The sequence below is a fragment of the Stigmatopora argus genome, chromosome 16, assembly GCF_051989625.1.
Source record: "Stigmatopora argus isolate UIUO_Sarg chromosome 16, RoL_Sarg_1.0, whole genome shotgun sequence".
Classification (NCBI taxonomy): domain Eukaryota; kingdom Metazoa; phylum Chordata; class Actinopteri; order Syngnathiformes; family Syngnathidae; genus Stigmatopora; species Stigmatopora argus.
In genome coordinates, this window is record NC_135402.1 from 10,945,567 (window position 1) to 10,968,784 (window position 23,218).

At 41.1% G+C, this 23,218-nt stretch overlaps 1 protein-coding gene across 1 annotated transcript in view; it reads left to right on the top strand.

Annotated features, from left to right (window-relative positions):
- The window catches only part of LOC144090983 (transmembrane protein 132D-like), a 35,523-nt gene that overhangs the window by 8,077 nt on the left and 4,228 nt on the right, over positions 1–23,218 (top strand). The window contains exons 3-9 of the mRNA XM_077622939.1: positions 2,518–2,664; positions 6,063–6,234; positions 13,959–14,102; positions 19,665–19,873; positions 21,276–21,450; positions 21,988–22,101; positions 22,187–22,378. Of these exons, the coding sequence (XP_077479065.1) occupies positions 2,518–2,664; positions 6,063–6,234; positions 13,959–14,102; positions 19,665–19,873; positions 21,276–21,450; positions 21,988–22,101; positions 22,187–22,378 (1,153 nt within the window). The remainder of the gene's footprint in view (positions 1–2,517; positions 2,665–6,062; positions 6,235–13,958; positions 14,103–19,664; positions 19,874–21,275; positions 21,451–21,987; positions 22,102–22,186; positions 22,379–23,218) is intronic.

The following is a 23,218-nucleotide window of genomic DNA, read 5'->3' on the forward strand; positions in this document are numbered from 1 at the left end:
AGAACTTTGTAGGTGACACAGACATAGGACCAAACATCTTGAATACCTTTGTTAAAGAAAAATGTGGAAGAAGTTCTTACCATAAATTCTCATTTTATTCAGAATTATAACAGATTTTTTTTTTCGGAGAATCAACATATTGACAGAGAATGGACATTTTCTGTAACTCTTGGCAAGATTAACTTCATCATCAAGTAGAATTGTTTGTTGGCAGATACGTTCTTCCAAATAACTCTTAACAGATGTTCTGGCGCTTCAGCTGGCAGGTCTGGATTCTCTTTGGAATATTTCCAGGTCCTCCCTTGATACTAGCCATGAAAAGATGGACTTGTTTTCAGCGACAAATGATGTGTGATGCCACACATTTTAACTTTGGACCAAAATCATTCCCTGACTCCCAAATCACTCCAGCACATATCGCTCAAAGGCCTGTGCTATGATATATTCCCATAATGCATTAGGACTGTTGTGATGTAACAGCCAGACAGAAGCTTGGCTGCTATACAAATTTAGGTACTGGTTGGAACCCTACGGGATGATGGCTTCCATTCACATGATTCATCATAAGCGTTACATGTCAAGTCGGCATCATGTCTGAATTTGATTAACTCCTAGTTCTCCTGGGGCCAACACAAATGAATGCTAATTAATGCTAATTCTCAGTCTGCCCGCAGTCTGCGACTCATCTGTTTGTTGGTTACTCACTACATCCAGCTTGATGTGGTTGAAAAATACAAAAAAAACACTTACAGGCAATCCTGGAGACTGAATTATTTCCCATGCTGGCGATGTAAACCAAATTTCTGAATAAGTCGGATTTCACTGTTAAAGTCGAAGTTCGGGTCAAAATACCTAGTATAAAAAATAGAATATACATTGAAGTAAAAAGTAAGATGCTGCACTAGCCATTATTGATGAGAGGTTGGTGGAGAGTTAGGCTCTTCATGGTTTATTTGCAACTGAAAGCATGGAACAGGATTAATGTGTGCCAACAAAATGAAACCAAAAACCAACTCGCCATGTCTAACTCTTCTTCTGTCACACCAGTAAGACACGCGTTGCATTCAGAGACAAATAGCACAGCACTTAACACATCAACATTGTAGCCGGAAGTATACATACAACCCGATTCGTTACATTACTGTTCAGATTACATGAACTGGAAGTTCTTTTACTTTGGTTTTTATGCAGCATATCTTTTCCAATGTGCGTCTGCATCTCTGTCCTTCCTCCGTTTCTTTTTATGATGTTAAACTTAATTTCTAAGAAAATTGTGATTCTTTTAACCTAGTATCTAGAAGATCCAGCTTTCTACTTTAGCGCCAGAATGTGCAAAAAGAACAACAAAAAAGGATAATATCCTCCTGGCCAGCAAGGAAACACAGACAAGCACTATGTACTCGCTAAACAGAAACTACGGGAGACGAGGCACGGACATCAAAAAGTCCAAACCTTGTAGATCGAGGACATCATAACCTGAGGATACCCTGCATCAGAAAAGCAAATGCCGTCCAAGGGTGTCAAACCGATTCCACAGAGGACCGCAGTAAATCCTGGTCTTTGTTTCAACTGATCCAGGGCCAACAGCTTAACCAATGAGGAGTCTTCTGAAATAAGTAGCACCTGACTTTAATAAACTGATTACACTTGCAAAAGGTGTCCTCTTATTCAGTTGGAATGAAAACCTGCACCCCATGCGGCCCGTTGAGGATCGGTTTCACACCCCTGTCAGTTAAATCACGATACAACTGTGATCAATCACCGTCTTTGGAAATCTGAGTTGAATTTCATGGGCTTAACCTGTGGCTAGATTTGTAGAACTCATTTAGTATTTATTATTTACCAGGCAGAAAATGTGAGGGAGGATATAAAGTAGGCTACAAGACCTCAATGACATATCATGTTAAATCCAAAGTATTCCAACAACACAGAAGAAACAGGAACCTTGTGAGCAATACCACAACACAAACCAATGTCATATGCTTAAAATTACAAGAGCTTAGCAAAACGATCCTTTTGCAGTAGACAAGCTACAACAACAAAGAAATGGGTGACTGTGACAGAAAGCCACTTGATTGACTGTTTATTTCACTGTGTTGTGCAACATCTCACCATTACACTGACAAAGTATGACAGCAAAGCGCTACACAAAAACCACCAAATGAATTTGAGCCAGAAAGGTGAAAAATCGCAGAGATAATTTGTGACAATACGACTTAGCAGGTTGCAGACTGGCATTTAGTCTCATTTCTAAATCCACAATAGTACTCATAGGCAGAATGCTGAGGCCATGTCAACATTCGCATAACCATGAATGGCACGCTATGGCTTTTAAATGATTTTCTTTCACGTCTAAGGGGTTGAGACAACAGGCATTTGTGCTATTTATTTTCAAAGTGCTGTCATGTAAATGTCTTTACCGGAATTGATAGTAACTAGAGAAACAAGGTGCGGACTACTTTTCAATGCTGAATTCTAAATGTTTCACATTTTGTCTTGTGTACATATTTATTGTAGGGCCATGGTCAAGCCGGGATTGTCATTCAGTGGTGTGCGGCCTAGTGATCCGATGATATGGGATGTCAAGATAGAGCCGGGGAAAGTCGGCATCGCCAACGCTGTGTCTGTATTTTGTCAAAGGAAGGTTGCGATCACATCAAAAAGGTCAGTACAATCCGTATTTATACAGTAGACGCCATATGACAATAACCTGAAATTGCCGTGTGGCGCTCAATAGAAACGTATGGCAATTAGCGATGAAGTCACCCATGAGAAGAATTGAACTCTGGGGAGGCTTTCTGCGACGTTCTTTTATTTCCGCTGTCTCTCTGGGCTTCCACGAGATTGACAAAGATGGCGCCTATCTCCAGCAATTTCCTTCTCTTTAACCCAGAGTAGGAGTCTCTGCATCTTTTCATTGATTGAGGTCCTTTTACTGGCAAGGATAGTCATCCCCTTGGAAGACTCGCTTGCTTTAATGGCTTCCTTTTTCTTGATAATTGTACCAATCGTCCACTGGTTATGGCCATTTTGGCTAGCTTCAGCTAATAATATTTCGGCGTCTTAGTTACGCTGACCAATAGCAGACCAGTATCTTGACATATGCAGTGACGCATTAGCGTGGTGTGAGACGAGTGTCTCACACAGTCATACTTACGCACACCAACCGAGTTTTAGAATGTTTCCCCGGGAGAGACAAATTCTGGTTAATGCCGTAAGAAGGGGATAAAAAAATATCGCAGTCCACTTTATAACATTAAATAAAATGTAAGCAAGGGACGCCGTGAGAAAGGGATGAAAAAACGTTGGATTCCACTTAATATCATGAAATAAAACGTAAGCGAGGCATTCCGTAACATGGGGATCCATCGAAAAAAACTGGTCAGAAGTAAAAAACAATTGCACCGAGACATTCCTAATTAAAATGTGAAAAAAATAATTGAACAGTAAATTAAGTAAATATTCTAAATCTAAATCTATCATAAAAATTAAATTACACAACTCATGATAACATCCACTGATCTAAGCCCCAGCTATAGGTAAAAATAATTATTTATTCAGTTATAATCTCGCTACACAATCTAGCGTTTCAAAAGCATCTAAACGTGCGCCTGATTTCATTAGCCTTATTCCTGACAACAATAAATGTCATATATGTAAATATTCACATGAATGCTACATGGCACACACTAGCACCCATGTCTGCCCAGCAACCTCCCGCCCGCACTAACCCACCAACACGACCGCCCGCTGTCCGGCCCGACCCACTTATCCGTAATCATCCATAATCACGGCTCCGTTATCCAGGCTTAAGCTCTTGCGCATTCAAAAAGAGAGATTAGAAAGGAGAGCTAGTCCAAGTTGTGTCACATGTGCTAGCCTCACCGGGACAACCATCTTTCCCGTCCATCACACACAAATCACATGCAGATTTACTGAACTCTGAAGTCATATGACATAGTGTTTAATTCCTCCTCCATTTAAGGATTTCAAGGAAAATGGAAAAGAAATCTCTGTCTCACAACACATTGTGCTGACACACTGAAAAGCCTGATCAAATTGTCTCTACGTCCATCCCCTTCATTCAATCTTCATTTTCAATAAAATATATTTCATCTTATTAAAAAGCACATCCAAAATGACTGCATAACTGAAATGCAAAGAACTTTCATTTCAACCATATTTCACTTGAGTGGTGCTAAAACTGTCACAGACGCCGGTTGGCAGGTTGAACCTCATCCATCAACACCCTTAGATTTACAGTTAAGGCTATTTGTGTAAAACACGTTGGCTATGATATTTGTTAGGGCCGTTTATTCATTCATTTCCATTCCGTTTAACATCACAAGGGTTGCGGGGGTACTGGGGTATATCCCTGTTAACTAGGGGCATTAGCCGGGGTACATCTTAAAAATGGCTACCAGACAATTACAGGGCACAAGAAGACAAATCAGCATTCAAGCGCATCCCAAAGGACATTTTGAAGTGGCCATGTTTTTGGGATGAGCTCGGTTAAACCCGGAGAAAACCCATACAGCAATGGGGAGAACATGCAAACTTGATACATAGTATAGGCCGGAAACGAGATTTAACTAAAGATGTCCCAGATCCTATCAGAAACCAGGAAACATCATTTTCAGAGTATGGGAATCTGGTATAAGGGAGATCAGGTTTTAGAATGTATTCATCTATTTTTAAATGTTAACTTATTGGCTGGCAAAGGTGGCAATAAACATCCAATTTATTTGTTCTGGTAGGGTTCGCAGCGAACATTCATTTGCCAGTATTGTAGCCAGGGAAAGTCAACGAACAGCTGAAAAACACTTTTGGAGTTAATTCATTTGGATCTGTGTTGAATTGAAATAGGTTTATATGGTTTGGAACTGGAGTCGATGCTCATAATGAGTTTCTGAAAGGCTGAAGGCAACATGACCTGGAGCATTTTGATTTGTTGTCCTTTGATGCAACTAAAATCTCAAATTTGTGACCACACAGATTTATTGTCAGTTTCAGATTCAGCTCAAGCAGTGTCTCAAAAAATGTTCATCCTGATGCAATGACTTTCAGGGGACTCACTACGTCATTTCTCCCCACACTCCCCTCAGTCCCAAAAGTGGATTATATTTTCAATGGCCTTCTTAATTGCTTGTTTTTTTCACTGTTATTTCTATTTCCATAATTTTCCATATTTCTCATTTGTGAACCGAGTAAATAGAAGTGCAAACTTTGTTTTTTGTTTTGACCAATATTTTAAATGTCAAGAAACAAGACTGCAGGCAGGTCCCCGGTGTATGAGCTCTAGAGATGTTTTGCCACAGCAGTGAATCGAGTTAACTAGAAATATTTTTTGCCCTCTTTCTCTATCCCTCCATTGACCACAAAGTTGAAAATGTCATCACCATCATTCTGTCAGGGCAGAGTTATTGTGCCTTGACTTATTAATTATTGTTAAAATTTTATGAAAAAGTTCCAGGTTACCATTTGAAGATAATGTATATTGTGCAAAATTAATGGTTGGAGTTTGCTTATGTTTTCTACGTAATAAGAACACAATCCAATGAATAGGATAAATTCCAGCTTTATACTTCATATGTATGTCATAAAGACATCATTTGTAAAAAATCATTTGTATAATTATACTAAAACTTATTCGGCCCGGCGGCTTCAGTGGTTCGCGTGTCGGCCTCACAGCTCTGGGGCCCTGGGTTCAAATCCAGGTCAGTCCGCTTGTGTAGAGTTTGCATGTTCTCCCCGGGCCTTTGTGGGTTTTCTCCAGCTACTCCGGTTACCTCCCACATTCCAAAAACATGCATGGTAAGCTGATTGGATACTCTAAATTGCCCCTTGTTATGGGTGTGAGGGCATGGTTGTCTGTCTCCTTCTGCCCTGCGATCGGCAGGCCACCAGTTCAGCATGTCCCCCGCCTCTGGCCCGAAGTCAGCTGGGATAGCCTCCAGCAACCCCACGACCCTAGTGAGGATAAAACAGTTCAGAAAATGAGAATTAGGTTAACTTTTCTTGATATTCTAAATTTACATCTTTAACATAAATCTCTCTGACAGGGGTCTTGTAGAAGTCCTCCAATTGGACTTTGTGCCAAAAGACATCTCCGAACTGGTTGAGACTCACACAATTTCCTGGAGACTGGATCAGCCTGGTAACGTCAGGGATGTGGGCCAGATGCGGATCTACACCACCCAGCGAGACTATGTGGGACTGGCTCCTCTGGTGATGGTAAGAAGTGTTTCCACACCATTGTGACATGGTCCATAATGACCCACAAGGGATCGTCAGAAAACCACCTGGCAATCACACCTTGTTTTTGTCTATATGGAGCACATGAGGGTGTCGCAGAAGGTTAAATGGGAAATGGGTGTTTTTTTAAGTAGGTATTTTCTACCTCTCACCACTGTTTCACTAGAAAGAGCTTACTTGCACTTAGACCATGTTCACATAAAATAGGGCTTCTTGTTTAAAAAATCTGTTTTCCCACGAGCCACCTCGTGGTGTTGAGGTTTACTCGCCTGGTTTCAGTGCGGGCAGGCGCGGGCCCGATTCCCGCTGGTGGCGGTATGATTGGGGGTGCGGATGGTCCTTTGTCTCCCTGTGTGCCCTATGGCTGTCTGGCGACCAGTCTAGGGTGTAGTCTGCCTTTCACCTGAAGACAGTTGAGCTGAGTGGTTAGCGCACAATGGCCTCACAGTGTTGGGGTCGAGAGTTTCATCCCAGGTGGGTTCTCACTGTGTGTAGTTTGCATGTTCTCCCCGGACTTGCATGGGTTTTCTCTGGGTTTTCCGGTTTCCTCCCACATCCTCAAAATATGCAGGGTCAGCACTCTAATTTGCGCCTAGATGAGTGTGAGCATGAATGGTTGTCTGTCTCCTTGTCCACTGTGATTGGCTGGCCACCAATTCAGTGTACCCTACCTGATGCTCCTAGTTAGCTGGGTTAGAGTCCAACACCCCCGTGACCCCTGTAAGTGGTTCAGAAAATTAATAAATGTTCTACACAATAGTACTGAAATTTTACTGTTGTGGATTCTGGAGCCTATCCCAGCTAACTATGGTCACTGGGTAAGGGACACCCCAATTGATGGCCAGCCAATTGCAGGGAGCAAGGAGACGGACAAACATTCACGCTCAGACTCATACACAGGGGCTATTTAAAGTGTTCAGCCAGCCTACACTGCATTTTTTTGGGATGTGGAAGGAAACCGGAGTACCTGGAGAAAACCCATGCAAGCCTGGGAAGAACAAGCAAACTTCTCACAGTGGAGACCCACCTGGGATTGAACTCTCGACCCCAGAACTGTGAGCCCGACTCACTAAGGACTTGGGTGAAAGCTGAGTGTATACTACCCACACTATACTAATGACACAAACATTTACATTAATTACCTTTACAATAATTAATGATTCGTCACATTTATGTCATCACAATTTTCTGTTTCGGCGAAAAGGGTGTTTCTAACCATTTTCAGAAGGCAAATTTTCAGCACAGTGAAGATGAATTCTTGAAACATAAATGAAGGATAGAAGTTGGTTGTTTTGAAGAATAATGCCTTTAAGTTTGAACACATGATTTGTATCTCTGGGGAAAAAGGGGGATTGCTCATGTGACATACTAGAGTGTTTGATTTATTAGTGTGACATGCTAGAGTGTTTGATTTATTAACGATTGCATGTAAAGAAGCTATGACGAGTTTGGATTGAATGTGTGTATCGGTGTTCGATTGGTGATCCTTGGATCCACATGGCAAGTGTGGGGCATGTTAAAGTAGATCGGTATTCGATTATTGATGTCTTAGCAAAGAGCTTGAGGCACGGGAGGTCTGTTGAATCATGACAGTAAAAGTTTGGATTGAACTAACAACAACATCTCGCTGTTCTGATTATTTCCCCCTGTGTGTCAAGATCGAATGCAGGGTGTAACATTTTGGAGGCACCGCTGGGATTGCTGTTCAGATGTCCAGTGTCCAAGACCTGCTCACTGAATTCTGAGCCAGCTAAATCCCCCCAAACACTACAAACCAGGCAGATGGCAGTGAGAGGAGGTGTTGCTGTTTAAGAAGAACTGGAAGTTGGCGGTTGAGTACTTGTCATCTGAGGCCTACGAGATCATCAGAGGGACGGTAAAGACGTGCCAGTTCAGAGTTCACTCCTGTACAGTCAACAGAGCTCCTAGATCGTCAACAAAATGGAACAGTTACTCGAAGAGGTGGTAGGAACATTGAACAACCTGACGGAAAATAACCTACTGGAAATATGTGATTTTCTTAACATATTAAGAAGTGTTAAACGGAAATCGCGTCTATCATTAGTGGCTCACATTGTAAAGTACCTAGAAAGAGAAGAACTAGAGGAAGTAGAGGATGAAGGCATGTCTGAATTGTTGAAACTGAAAGATAAAATATCGGATATGAAGCATGAAGTCAAAATAGATGAAAACGAAAAGCAAGGATCAAGATTGGAAGAGACTCCAATAACTTTGCCCCAGCTACCAGATGCTGCGGACCCTCAAGGGGGTGTGTCTCCCCAGCCCCAGCCAAGCTCATACTGGCGCAAGGACTTCAAAATTGCTGGCCAGATAGGTGAACCAGGCCAAAGGGACAAGCTGACATACTCCAGCCTTGTTCATCAAATTGAAAATGGACTGAATAGGGGTTACCTAGATGTGGAAATTATTGATGCAGTTATCAGAGCTATCTCCCCCAGTTTGCAGCTACGTAATTATTTGGAAGAGAAACCTAACCTCACTCTTCCCACACTCAAACGCATCCTACGCGCTCATTTTCAGGAAAGGAGTGCTACCGACCTCTATGTGCAGTTAGCTTCAGAAGTGCAGCATATCAAAGAGACTCCTCAAAGTTTCGTAATGCGAGTCTTAGTTCTTAGGCAGAAGGTACTGTTTGCATCTCGAGAATCAGAATCAGGAATCCAGTACAACCAAAGTTTAGTCCAGCGTATGTGCTTGCACACGATACTCACTGGTCTCCAGAGTGACAGTGTTAGAGTAGATATGCAGCCTCTCTTGCTGAACTGTAAGACTTCAGATGAGCTTTTGCTAGAGAGGTTAAATGTAGCCTGTGCTAATGAAACAGAAAGGAGAAATAAAAAGAAGTTTAGTACCCCACAGGCAGCGACACATGTTAGCAAGGTGCACTCAGAAGAACTACGACCTACCAATTGCCCTGGAGAAGAAAAACCAAAAGTGTCCCGTGAGGTACGAGCGGAGTTGACTGAACTTAAGGCAAGTGTTGCTTCTCTTAAAGATCTCAGTGCAGAGATAGCTCAGATCAGAAAGACACTACAGCAGGCTATGTTTCAGCCTCAGTCCTACCTCCCACCTTCAGTTAGAAGACCAGTTAGGGAGCCCCAGCCACCTTTTGCAAAACAAAATTACTACAGCAAGCCCCCAGCACCCCCCTGGAACACTAGCCGCCCTGCTTATGTCCCAAGAAGGTGTTTTGCTTGTCAGCAGGGAGGGCGAGATGTGAAGTGCACACATTGTTATCGGTGTGGGAGTGGAGAACATTTCCAAGCTGGATGTAAAATCCGAGGAGGCAGACCACTAAAAGAAGAGACTATAGCAGAGCTAACTCAGGAAAGGGAAGGTGTGGTTCGTGTGCTTTGTGGCACACCCAGTCCACTGGCCATCGTCAATCCTCCCAGCATGCAACAGCAGCAGGTGGGAACTCAGCAACACCTGATGGTGGAACCTGCCGATTCAAAGGCAAAGATCAGACGACTTAGACAAGAGCTAGAAGAGAGGAATAAACAACTGCTGGACAACAGACACCAGCAGGAAAACATGGAGGAAGAAATAAAGAGGCTCCAGCAGGAGAATTTGAAGCTGCTCGTAGACGCCCGTGCAGCCCGCGCCTATCGCGATGAACTGGATGCGCTGAGAGAACGCGCAATCAAAGCTGACAAGCTGGAGTTATACAAGGCCAAAGTGGAGAAAGGGAGACAAGGGATGGAGTCTGAGCACAGGCCACTGTCAGCGAATCAGAGACTCGGAGTGAAGGGCCCTGCTTCCGGACCAGTACAACGAGAAGATGACTATCAGCGGGAGGACCTGCCTGGTGAGGGAACAAATCTGGCTGTTGAAGATCCTCGTGATGATCATTTATCAGAGACCTCTCCGCCAACCACTGTGAATGAACCTGAGGCGTTGACTTATGAACGGCCAAGAAGGGAGAGACATCCACCACGACGAACGACCTATGATCAGCTTGGTGTCCCCTCCTGTTATAGTACTCAGTCACCACATCAGCTGCTACCTTCTTACCCTGCACCAGGAGTGGTTCCTTGGTTAGGACACCTGCAGCCATATTACATTCAACCACCCTTTATGTATGGACTCCAACAGGCTTGAGCCTACAAGGGTGACATGTATTATGCGAACATGGACTGTTACGGACTGTGATTACAGTTTCCATCCAGTGAACGTGGACCGTACGAGTTGTGGATTATATTTGAACTGTGGCCCTTGCCGCCTGGAGTTTTCATGAGTATCAGTTTACAGAAGAGGATGTGAAATGACAAGTTCGCTAGACTGTTCAGCATAACAACCAACAAGGGGAAGATATTTGGAATATACTGATGTCGGGACGACATTTGTTTTTGTGGGGGAGAGTGTGACATACTAGAGTGTTTGATTTATTAGTGTGACATGCTAGAGTGTTTGATTTATTAACGATTGCATGTAAAGAAGCTATGACGAGTTTGGATTGAATGTGTGTATCGGTGTTCGATTGGTGATCCTTGGATCCACATGGCAAGTGTGGGGCATGTTAAAGTAGATCGGTATTCGATTATTGATGTCTTAGCAAAGAGCTTGAGGCACGGGAGGTCTGTTGAATCATGACAGTAAAAGTTTGGATTGAACTAACAACAACATCTCGCTGTTCTGATTATTTCCCCCTGTGTGTCAAGATCGAATGCAGGGTGTAACACTCATGTGGGTGGAAAGAGGTAGCACTAGAGAGGAAATGAAAGGGTAGCTGAAGAGGCTTTCAAAAAGTAGACAGATGGTCAAGGAGACGCTTTTCAGAAGAAATTACTTTGAGTGGGTGCACAAGTCGGAAGGTTGGGGTATTTAAAGCAGTGGAGGGACCAAAATCTCAGTCTTACTTTTTGTGCTTGAATCACAACGCCTTGTGTAAACAAAGGCAGCAAGAAAATAAGGTAGTGATTGAGTGGGTAATTTGCTTCACTCCACCTATGTTCTAGTAGAGTTTGTTCTTTTTCAAAAAGAAATCAAGATGAAATAGAAGAAAAAAAAAGTGGGAAGTACAACGGGGGATGGTGGACATTTCAATATAACAGATGCAAATGGGGTGGCAGCAGGTTGTACCAAGGTTCTCTGAAAGTGAAACCGCCTACAGAGCTGGTATTTCTTTACTGATTTTGTCCTAGCTCTGATCCAGTGGATTATGTTTGGGTCAGCGTCGCGAGCTTTAATAGAGCATGTCTTTTTTCGAATTGCGGTCAGCAGCTGTCAAGCCAACAGAGTTCAGATTCTGCACCCGGCGGACAACATCTGCTAAATGCTGCCTGATACCTGCTAAATGCTGCTCAGCCTTAACTTGTTAGACGCCTAAAACTACTCAAAGAGTAACTGGAAAGCAGGAATACATTAAAAAATAAAGACTAGATAGGTTTAAAAAAAGAAAACAAGCCAGATCCAATTTCTGTGACAATTTACAGTGCAGCTTCAGCTTAGTTTTACTTCACCCAGTGTACAAGTTTTAGTACTGGTTAGATTAAAAATTGAATCAGGTTTGGGTATTATAAGGAGGCCCTGATGAAAGAGTGAATATGTTAGTATTGTGCCACGTTTGTAATAATCCATGTGTCCCATTTAACGTAGAACATGAGAGCACCTGCAGTTCAGCTGTTAGTGTGAATCGTCCAGTAACCGAAAAGACATCGATTCAATTCCTATCTATGATTACCCATTGCTGAAGTGTCCTTGGTCAAGACATTGAACTCTGTTTTGTTCCCAGTGTGTTGGTACAGTAATCCCTCCAATATCGCGGTTAACGTAGATCAGACATGGCCACGATAAACAAAAAAACGCGAAGTAGGATCACCCCCATTATAACTACATTTTTTCCTTCAGTGCTGAGCCCAAGTAGAAAGCGGAAGATAGGGGAGTGGCTTCTGCTTGCTACATGTTTACGAACTTAAAAAAAATAATAATAAAAAAATTCTCCAGAAAAAAATCTGCGATGTAGTGAAGCCGCGATATTCGAGGGATTACTGTAGTGCCTTGCTTGGCTGCAGTGTCATTATGTGATTGTAATGTGCTTCGTGATGCCAAACTGTAAAAGGCACTATAAAAGTAAGTGGTCTTTGCTTGCATGTTTTTTTTTACAATACCTAAACTAATTTCAATTAACCACTGTAAATGGCAGACGCCTAAAAAGAAATTGTTTTGCTTTTATTCTCATTGACCTACATACGAGTAAGGTTGAGTAGATATACACGTTATTTTTGTTTCTATGTTTAAATGAAACAACATAAGATGATCATGTTAACAACTAAGGCTTTGGCAGTACTTAAATATTACTTGGGCTGAAAAAATTACACGATCTAAGGTTGTATGATGCACTTCTTGAGAAAGATCTGTAAGAGTGGCGTCTAACTAATTTTTGTCACGGGTAACTTCAGAGTGCCATTGTGTCTGCCAACTAAGCTTCCACGAATAATTGATTAATTAATTGACAGATTTTCTGATAGTCCATTTCAAGAAAAAATAAGTATTTAGTATAAGTTATAAGTATTATATGATGTTTATTTTGTCTTTTCATTTTTAATTAAACAGAGAAAACATTAAATATATTCTTTTTTTAAAAATGATTTGCATTGAAAAATGAAAGTGAAGATTCGCCATTTTAATTATTTATCTTTTCAAAATTTTAGATTGTTTAGGATTTGGGGGGAAAAAACCCTATATCTGCTGTTTAGATTTGAAAAAGTTTATTTTAATGTTGTTTCCTACAAAAGTAAAACATTGAATATTTCCTTTATGATCATGTTTTACAAGAAAGTAGTAAATATATTAGATCTGATTACAAATATTTATGATTTACATTTTAAAAAAAAGGCAAACAGAAAATCTGTTTTCCTTAATTTTCATCTTTTTAAAAATGCTTTCATGAGTAAAATCAACTACTGAAAAAAACTATTAACTTTTGGCAGGTTGTGTGAAACATTAAGTCGACGCGATTTACTTTTGTAGGCTGCACAAAATGAAATGGCAGACCGACCACTTTTACCATTGACACCCGTCTTCTAAAACAGGGGTGTCAGATTCGGGTTGGTTCGCGGGCCGCGTTAACGTCAACTCGATTTCATGTGGGTTAGATTTTTTTTCCAAATGGATTAAAAGAACTGGATTAAAAGCCCTGAATATTCAGTTTTTTATAGATCTAAAACAATGTCTATTTTAGCTTTTTATACATATTGTTAGATTTTACAAAATGATTTTTGAACTAAAAACACAGAAAAAAATGATTAAAAAATTACAATTATTGATTTAAAAGGGGGAAAATCAGGAAATGTAACATACATCTATACTCTTCATTTTAATTTGATCCTAAAACAGAAAGTCGGCACTCATGATTTACTTTCCCGGGCCACACAAAATGATGCGGCGGGCCAGATTTGGCCCCCGGGCCACCACTTTGACACATGTGCTCTAAAAGATAGTATGTAATGTGGCTAATAATGATTCATAAACACTTGAAACTTTAATATCTTGCTTATACCTCTGTATCAAGATAACCTTGTTTATAATAATTTGCTAGAACTTTTACATTCACTGACCTTGTTTAAGTAGCTTTGTTGATCTTGTGCACTACACTCAGCCTCTTTTTACACAGTACAACAATTGATCTGTCTTTTTATCAACCGATTATACTAATCTACCTGTATTCTTTCCCCATCCAGAGCAACGATGTGTTGAATACCGCTGTGCTAACAGGCAAAGTGGTGAAAGTGCCTGTGAAAGCTTTGGCTGTAGAGGCCAACGGCTCCACCAATGACGTGAGCAGCCTAACCAGCTGCCGGTCCACTGACAAAGAGGTAATCAAGGTAAGCAAAGCCTGAATTCCCTGCATTTAAATCTGATTATACTTGTATAATGACAAGCATTCAATTCAATCAATTTTGATTAACATTTCAATGTCATATTTTTGTTTTAATTTCACTTTTATTCTCCCAAGATCAAACATTTTAGTCAGCATGCTAAAAAAGAACAAGAAAAAGAAAACTGAATTCAATATTAAAAAATTTAAGCAATTATTAACTATTACTCTCATCTCACCTCATTTTCTGAACCGCTTTATCCTCACTAGGGCTGCGGGGGGTGCTGGAGCCTATCCCAGCTGACTTCAGGCCAGAGGCGGGGGACAAACTGAATTGGTGGCCAGCCAATCGCAGGGCACAGGGAGACAAACAACCATTCACGCTCACACTCATACCTAGGGGCAATTTAGAGTGTACAATCAGCATACCATGCATGTCTTTGGAATGCAGGAGGAAACCGGAGTACCCGGAGAAAACCCACGCAGGCCCACGGAGAACATGCAAACTCCACACAGGTGGACCAACCTGGCTTTGAACCCAGGTCTCCCACTGTGAGGCCGAAGCGCTAATCACTCGCACCACCAGACCGGACCGCCCATTAACCATTATTCTCTCAAGCAAAAACATCTTACAATACTAATACAGTGGTACCTCTACATACGAGCAGCTCTACCTACGAGGAAAATTTCAAGCCAATAATTAGCTCTAGATATGAGAAAAAATTTGAGATGCGAAAAAGCCAGGTGGCCATGACATGAGAGGCTGTTTATCATTGTAGTCTTTTTTGCCGCATCTCTTTCGTGTATAACAGATATCTACGAGCACTGAACGGTTTCTTCACACGAGTTTCTCCTACACATGGACCAGAAAACGCACAACACGCATGCGCGGGCAATAAAAGGGCTTTCTGGGTAATGAAGTATACTCGTGCACACAACACCGATAGCCAATGGCACCCTTTCTCAGAATAAAACTTCATTACCCACAATCACTACGTAGGTAGGCTGAGCTGTTGTTTTTCCTCCCTTAGCCTGTTAGCTCCCGCGATCGATCATTCAAGACTACTTCTCGTTGGCAAGTGGTTGTGCATTGTCCTATTGTGAGGACATTTGTGTGCATCATTTTCGTAATATTTTGAAGGGAATACAACAGCAAACAAACAGCCCATCGATAGCGAACGTGAGGGTGGAGGCGTGGCAAACAGCTAACCAAAATTAGAATTCAGTTTTGTGTAAAGTTACATTAAACATATGGCTGAGTGTGTCTGTATATATTAATCCAAGTTGATTTACATTTGTTTGTTCGGTCACGAGTGCGCTGTCGTGGAAATTCCCCCCGAACCCAGTGCCAGCCAACTATGGGCACCGGGCGGGGAACATACTGAATTGCTCACGTCAATCAAACACATCATTACCTGCTCAAAAGAAGCTTATCTAAAAATGATGAATTTACCTCTTAATCAAAAGTAAAGCTGATCCAACCGCTATTCTTCTTTTGGCCTTTGCCTTTGTGGAGTTGATAGTTTTATTAAGTTCTTCACCGTACTTAACTTGAGGTAAAAAAAACTCGATGACTCAATGACCCTAACAAAGAATATGTTTCATTCTTAATAGGCAATGTATGAATGGAACATCCAACATGGAAGGCCATCCAGAGTGCTCATCCCAGGCCTCAGTCCTTAAGCACATTGAGTTGACCTTTGTATAATGGCGCAATGTTAGTAGGAAATGAGCAGCAGAGATAGTGAGAGAAACTGAAAATGAGGACCTTTTCACTCTTATTTCACCACTGACTTGGTGAAAGTCAATGTATTTAAAGTTAGTCATCCTCATGATGAGCAAAAGAAAGGATCGTATTATCTGTCCTAAAATGCCACACCAACTATTTTAGCAATTATCTACATCTACCCAAACCGAATAAGGATATGACTCATGAATTCACAGATTCTCTTATCATGTTTGCATACTTTAATGCATTATACAATTATTGCAGTATTTTAGTATACACAATAATAATCATGTCTTCAGCTTGTGGGATCTTTTTAGACTACAAAAGTAAAGAATAGCAGCTCACAATGAATTCTAATTTTTGCCTCTAAATTTCCATCCAATCTGAGTATAATGAGCCAATCGTATTGTAAGACTGAATCTTTTGGGAGTTGAGTGTAAGACCAGACCAGTACAAACTACAACCTTTGAGCCAATTGCAACCCGGTGGCCAGATTTTATTAGCCCGCAATAAATTAGCAAAAAACATGATAGAATATAGCCCACAGAAAAAGTTTAGATTTAGCCTACTTAGCCTACATTTCCGATGCCATTCTCTGTTTTAACATAAGATGGAGATAGTCACTAAAACAGTTCTACTCTAAGGTCAGAGATCAAAGATTTACAACATGATGAAATCAAACTAAGAAACTGTAGAATATAATTTTCTTATTCTGCATAAATAAACATAAAAATACTTCAATGTGAAAAATTGAGCTATCTATGTTTTGATTTTCTTGACTTTTTTTTGGCAACGCTGGACATTTACTCTTTGTTCAGCAAAGTTTTCTTTTTCATTTTCTGTATCGCTTATTCTCACCGGGCTTGAATGGGATCATCAATGGCCGAGTGGAGCCGACGGCTGCAGATACAGGCACAGGAACAAGTTGATTCACAGATAAACTAACACTGAATGTATGGATACTGGTGCACCCATTTGATGTAGGTACTAACAAAGTGCAGGTGGTGCTGATTAGAAGTAATTAGCCTCTTGATAAGTGGAATGTGTGGTAGGAGGCTTCATGACACAAATCCATTTCAACTGTGAATTCCCCCCACATTCCAAAGACATGCATGGTAGGCTGATTGAACACTCTAACTTGCCCCTAGGTATGAGTGTGGGTGTGAATGTTTGTTTGTCTCCTTGTGCCCTGCGATTGGCTGGCCACCAATTCAGAATGTCCCCGGCCTAGTGAGGATAAAGCGGTTCAGAAAATGAGATGAGAACATTAAAGCCCCCCAGCAGAATGAGGAAGTCCCTAGAAAAAGCTGTCAAATACTGTTACAAAAAAACCCAGCCAAAATATTAATGGGTATTGTGTTCAACCTTGGATTGGATTGGATAACTTTATTCATTCCATATTCGGGAAATTTCATTGTGGCAGTAGCAAGAGGGTGATTAGACAGAACAACAAAGCAAAAGCACAAAGTACAAAGCAAATCAAAGTCAATGGGATCATTGAGAATCACCAAATCAAATCATTAAGACAGAAAAGCAGCAAAAACAAAATGAGCAAGAGTGGGCCTTATATGTGCAGTGAGTTGTGGCAGGTTTTTTGTTGTTGTATACAAGTTAAATAAAACAATTGAAACCTCTATGATCATTTGTAGCGTGCTAGCAAGCCTAAGGGCAACATTACTTGGCCCAGTAACATACAATGTAAGCTGCAACGGAAATCAAGCTATGGCAGTTGTGTTGCTATCAAAATGTGATTACTTTCTTAACCTAATGGACAATGTAAAGCTAAACAAGCATATTCATGGGATAATGCTGGTGGGCGATTGGTTATGGTGGATGTTGCAATGCTGTGGAGCATGTCACTGGGCTCCATCTGTGGACCTGTGCACCGTATCACACGTTATATCTCCTCATGGAGAAGCCAATAAATTGGGAATGAGAAAATAGCAAAGAGCAGAGGTTTTCTGCTGGAAGTAATTTGACATATTTGGGAAAGGGCTTCATGGGCAGCCTTCCACAGCAATTCCACCGAGATTCAAGTTGACTCACCTCGAAAATCATTCTTCCCTCTGCTGTTTCCTCACATTTTTATTCCACCTGCCTCTTTTATCTTCCCTCTCTTCTGGTGCTACACTCTATTCTCCAGTCTAGTGCTCTCCCAATTACCTCTGTGGAGCCACTGGTTTGTTAAGATAAGTGAGGCAGTGGTGAAGATAGGCCCCCAATCTTATATAACACACCAACTGCTGTGTCTCACCTCATTGCGCTTAATGGCTATGACTGCAATGTTCCCACGAAGAGAATCGCACTAAAGGTGCAGGTGTAAAAAAGGGCTGATTTACATTCAGTCGCCGTTTAATCAAGAGTTCAATGGGACCTCTTAAGTTATATAGAGCAACATGGAGATGGACAGCGTTACGTGCATGTCTGTGGTTTTGACAAGTACACAATATTCAGTGTGTATACTGTAACTTGTCACTATATTACCATCGACAAGAGACAGCCAACCTCCATCTGTAAAAAGCAGCTATAGCTCTGCTGTCAAATCCAAATATGAACCCGAGTGAAGCTAAAGAAATTGTACATCAAAGAAGTATTGATAGCTTCATGTTGCAACATGTTGCATGTGAAGCCAATTCCTACAGAAGTTTTAAGAACATGATCACATAGAACAATGTTGACCAGCTTTCATCATCATGCAGACTGACAAAAAGATGACAAAAATGCCCACCGCATTAACTTTCTTTCAAAGGACTGTCAGAATAAATTCATTAATGAGAATGCACGATAGATTTCAATTTCGCAGAGCAAGCTCTATCTTCAAATAAGCGCCATGGCGTCCGCTGTAAAGTTGCACCGGGCTCCTATTTCTGATAAAAATCCACCCTCACACAGGCTCCCAGCTGCTAAGAAAGCTCTATTTTTTTCTTCTACTTGTGAATTTTGAAATTTTACTTTTTGCTTTATACTTAATATAAATAAACACAATGTATTGAAACCGCAAGTGTTGAAGGATAAGAGTAGTATATATATATATATATATATATATATTGTATGTATATATGTATATGTATATATATTAGATATATATATATATATACATATACATATATATACATATATATATATATATATATATATATATATATATATATATATATATATATATATATATATATATCTATCACTCATTCACTAGGGTCACGGAGGGTGCTGGAGCCTATCCCAGCTGACTTCGGACCAGAGGCGGGGGACACCCTGTATCAGTGGTAAGCCGATCGCTGGGCACAGGCAGACGAACAACCATGCACACTCACACCCATACCTACGGGCAATTTAGAGTGTCCAATCAGCCCACCGTGCATGTCTTTGGAATGTGGGAGGAAACTGGAATACCTGGAGAAAACCCACGTAGGCCCGGGGAGATCATGCAAATTCCACACTGGTGGACCGACCTGAATTTGAATCCAGGAACCCAGAGCTGTGAGGCCAACGTGCTACCAACTCAGCCTCTGGGCCACCCCAGGAAATCAATTAAAGATAATTTTGCTATAATTTTGCACATTGCAAGTTACTCTGCGATCCCCACCATATTAAGGGATTTAGCAAGACTCTCTACAATATAATATTATAGAAGTCAGTGTGGGGGTGTGTGTAGGTGCTTCCGTGCATGCGTTTTCAATTCTAAATTACAGATCATACATGTTAGACCTGAGTAAGAAAGATACCAACAGGAGTTTTTTTTCATCATATTTCTTCTAGCATTTCCTGACATAACGTGTTCTGTTGTCCAAAAGATCTTGCAAAAGATGAATTAAGACTTTCCTGTCTGCTCTTGTGTAGGTGTCTGAGCGATGCGACTACGTGTTTGTCACAGGCAAGGAGTCGAGAGGGAAAAGCCGAGTGTTGATCAACTTCACTTATGGTTATTTGAGTGCCCAGCTAGAGATGAGCGTGTGGGTGCCCCGCCTGCCGCTGCGCATTGACGTAGCCGACTCTGAGCTCAACCAAATCAAGGGATGGAGAGTCCCTATTAACCCAAGCAACCGAAAGTAAGACATTTTCAGTCGATTGGCACTTTTATCCATTTCTATGTCATCAAAATTCACTTCCTTTTTATGGTCCAGGTATGTCATTCAGATCAAACATTTTGCTTCAAAAGGTATACTCGAACTTGGAAACTTCTTTCACTACTGTTAATCCTCTCTATTTTTTCTCTGAGCTACTCCCATTACACTACTCTTAATCCAAAACAACCATAAATTTATATTAAATATTTAAGAAAAGTAACAATTAAATCTCATTATTAATGTAATTATGGTGTGAATTTGATTTAGTTAGCTCAACATACATAGATGTGGGTCTATTTTTTTTAGCCTTTTGAAAAAAAAAAAGCTACTGATGATGGGACTTTGTGTCATGTCTCCATGCGGTTAGTAGTCAATCACAAAATCCTGAGCGTAGTGCATTAGTGGCCAGGATGTAGGATGCAGAGGAAGCAGAAATGCCCTGGGGATAAAGGTTAGTGGACTTCTGTCCAATGCTGTATTGTAGAGTCATTATTTTTTACTCAATACAAATGAAGACAATCGCCTAGTGACCCATTTCCTTTCTAAAGTATGACAATTGAATATTTTGGTTGCTTTACACTTCCTGAACTACTCAATATTTTGCAGTAGACACAATTAGGTCAAAAATGGGAAATAATCTGTGGCCAGTGGCCCAGAAAAAATGGGCCAAGGTCCAATATATATATATATATATATATATATATATATATATATATATATATATATATATAATATTCATTCTCTTAACCACTTTATCCTCGCGGGGGTGCTGGAGCCTATCCCAGTTGACTTCAGGCCGGAGGTGGGGGACACCCTGTATTGGTGGCAAGCCGATCGCAGCGCCCAAGCAGACGGACAACCATTCATACTCACACCTATACCTAGGGGCAATTTAGAGTGTCCAATCAGCCTACCATGCATGTCTTTGCAATGTGGGAGGAAACCAGAGTACCCGGAGAAAACCCACCCAGGACTCTGGAGAACATGCAAACCCCACACAGGTGGACCGAGCTGGATTTGAAGCCAGGACCCCAGAGCTGTGAGCTAACCACTCAAGCCACTGCGACATATAGGGCGGCCCTCTGTGGAGTTTGCATGTTCTCCTTGGTCTTGTGTGGGTTTTCTTCGGGTACTCTGGTTTCACCAATTCACGGTGTCCCCCCTGCATCATGCCCGAAGTCTGCTGGGATAGGCTCCAGCACCCCCTGCAACCCTTCTGAGGATTAGCAGTTTAGAAAATGAATGAATGAATATATATGTACATGCGCGTGTGTATATATTTATATAGTAGTGGCTCTACTTTAGAACGCTTGCATCAGGATTAGTGATATTATAAGAATGTAATAACATTGCTATGATAGTGTTTACTACTTGTGTGTTTCAGACCCACTTGGAATAGCGAAGAGGAGGAAGAGATGCGTAAGGGCAGGGGTTGCATGCTGCAGTATCAACACTCCACTATGAAGGTTTTCACACACTTTGAGGCCAACTCAGATTTTGCGCCAGACTTGCTGACTGGGGCAAAGCCGCTTGATTACTTTCTTGGTCCTGATTGGCAGGTAAAAATCTCCTGGAGTGAACATGAATAAAAATTTGAATTTAGCTTTTACCTTTTTTTCATTCATCGTTGGTTGCTTTAACCAAAATACTTGCTTATGACCAAAAAGGAAAAAACAGGCTTGAGTGTGAGATGCTTAAACACGTCCAACTTCCAAAATTTTGTAATATCTCTCCCTAAAAATCGACACAAAAACCTGGATTTATGTCTCCTCTAAAGTTCGACAATTAACCGTTTGCCAGTAGAACACATTGTGAATAAGCTTTGTTTTCTCTTATTCAAATTAATCAAATCATGGCATCCACCAAAGAATGTCAAGCAAGAGTGACTATTCATTCATTTTCCAAATCGCTTATCCTCACAAGCGTCGCTGGCAAGAGTGATTGTTAGAGCAGAATGCTATTTGGCATCATTGTATATGTGTTCCAATGTTGCTGCAAAACCAGTTATCATTTAGAAAGACATTAATGGCTTATAAAATTAAATTAATGGGAAAGCAACATTTTGGCTTGAAGCTTTTCTCCAATTTGTTTGCAAGGTCGACGTGACCAATCTTGTGCGCTATTCGGTAAAAGTGGCAGATCCAGATGTGGCCAGGATTCAGGATGGAGACGTGGTGCAGGGGCGAGCTGTGGGCACCACTACTATTCAAGTGAGAAATTTTTTTACATGACATATCTGTCTATCTACCCCATAAATGTGTGTAGCTAATCATAACAAGATGGTACTTTCCAAAGGTAATCTCCCCGCTCACATCATCAGTCCTTGCTGAGAAGGCCATCACGGTAGTGGATGACAAAGTGAGTGTGATGGAGCTCGGGGTAAAGTTGGTGTCTGGACTCTCACTGTCCCTGCAGCCGTGCCCTGGCAGCAACAGTGCCGTAGTTGCCTTGGCAACTATTCGGGAAACGATCACACAGCTCAAACAGGCAAGGAACTGGAAAATTTTGATACCTGAAGCAGAAAATTGATCTTTGTTGAAATCCCAGATCACACCTCTGGGTCTGGAGTTTGTGCGTTCTCAGAGTGCTTGTGCCTGCATGTGTTTTGACTCATGGTCTAAAACATGTAGTACCATATTTTTCGGACTATAAGTCACAGTTCTTTTATAGTTTGGCTGGAGGGATTTCAATTAGAGATAACCAGAGGTTTGGAATCAGGTGACAAAAATATCATTCGATTGCTGCCAGCCCCCCAGTCAAACTAGATTGAGATTATTTTGCTGCCAATGGCAGTCAAACATGATCACTCAATGCCAGCCTTGGCAATGGATTTGATGTCTATACCTGTCAATGCCAGTGAAAGAGTTGAAGAGAATGTTTTCAAATGTCAAGTATGTCGTTTGTAAAGAAATTCCAATAACGACCAGCATTTTATTTGTGTTGCCAAGGTGTTTGAGTTCCCCAAATGTCACAGTAGAGGTTTAGCCAACATTTCATGGTCCATAATTTAAATACAAATAAAAGAACTCACCTTATTTTCAGTAATAGTCATACTTATCTAAAACAGTTCTAGTAAGAATTCCTGCACAGCAAGCAGAAGAATTATGAATGTATAATTCCCATCACTTTTTCTATAAACCTTCATGCATTATTCACATTTTCCAACACTGTTATTAAGGTCCTCTTAAATCCATAATTGAATCTAAAGCATGGATAGACCAGTGAGACAATGTCCTTTGTGGGTGTCGAATGGGAACATGGCACTTTGAGTCACGACAATAATCTGTGGCTCGCGTGTTTAGAGAGGCAGCGGCAGAAGGCGGCAGC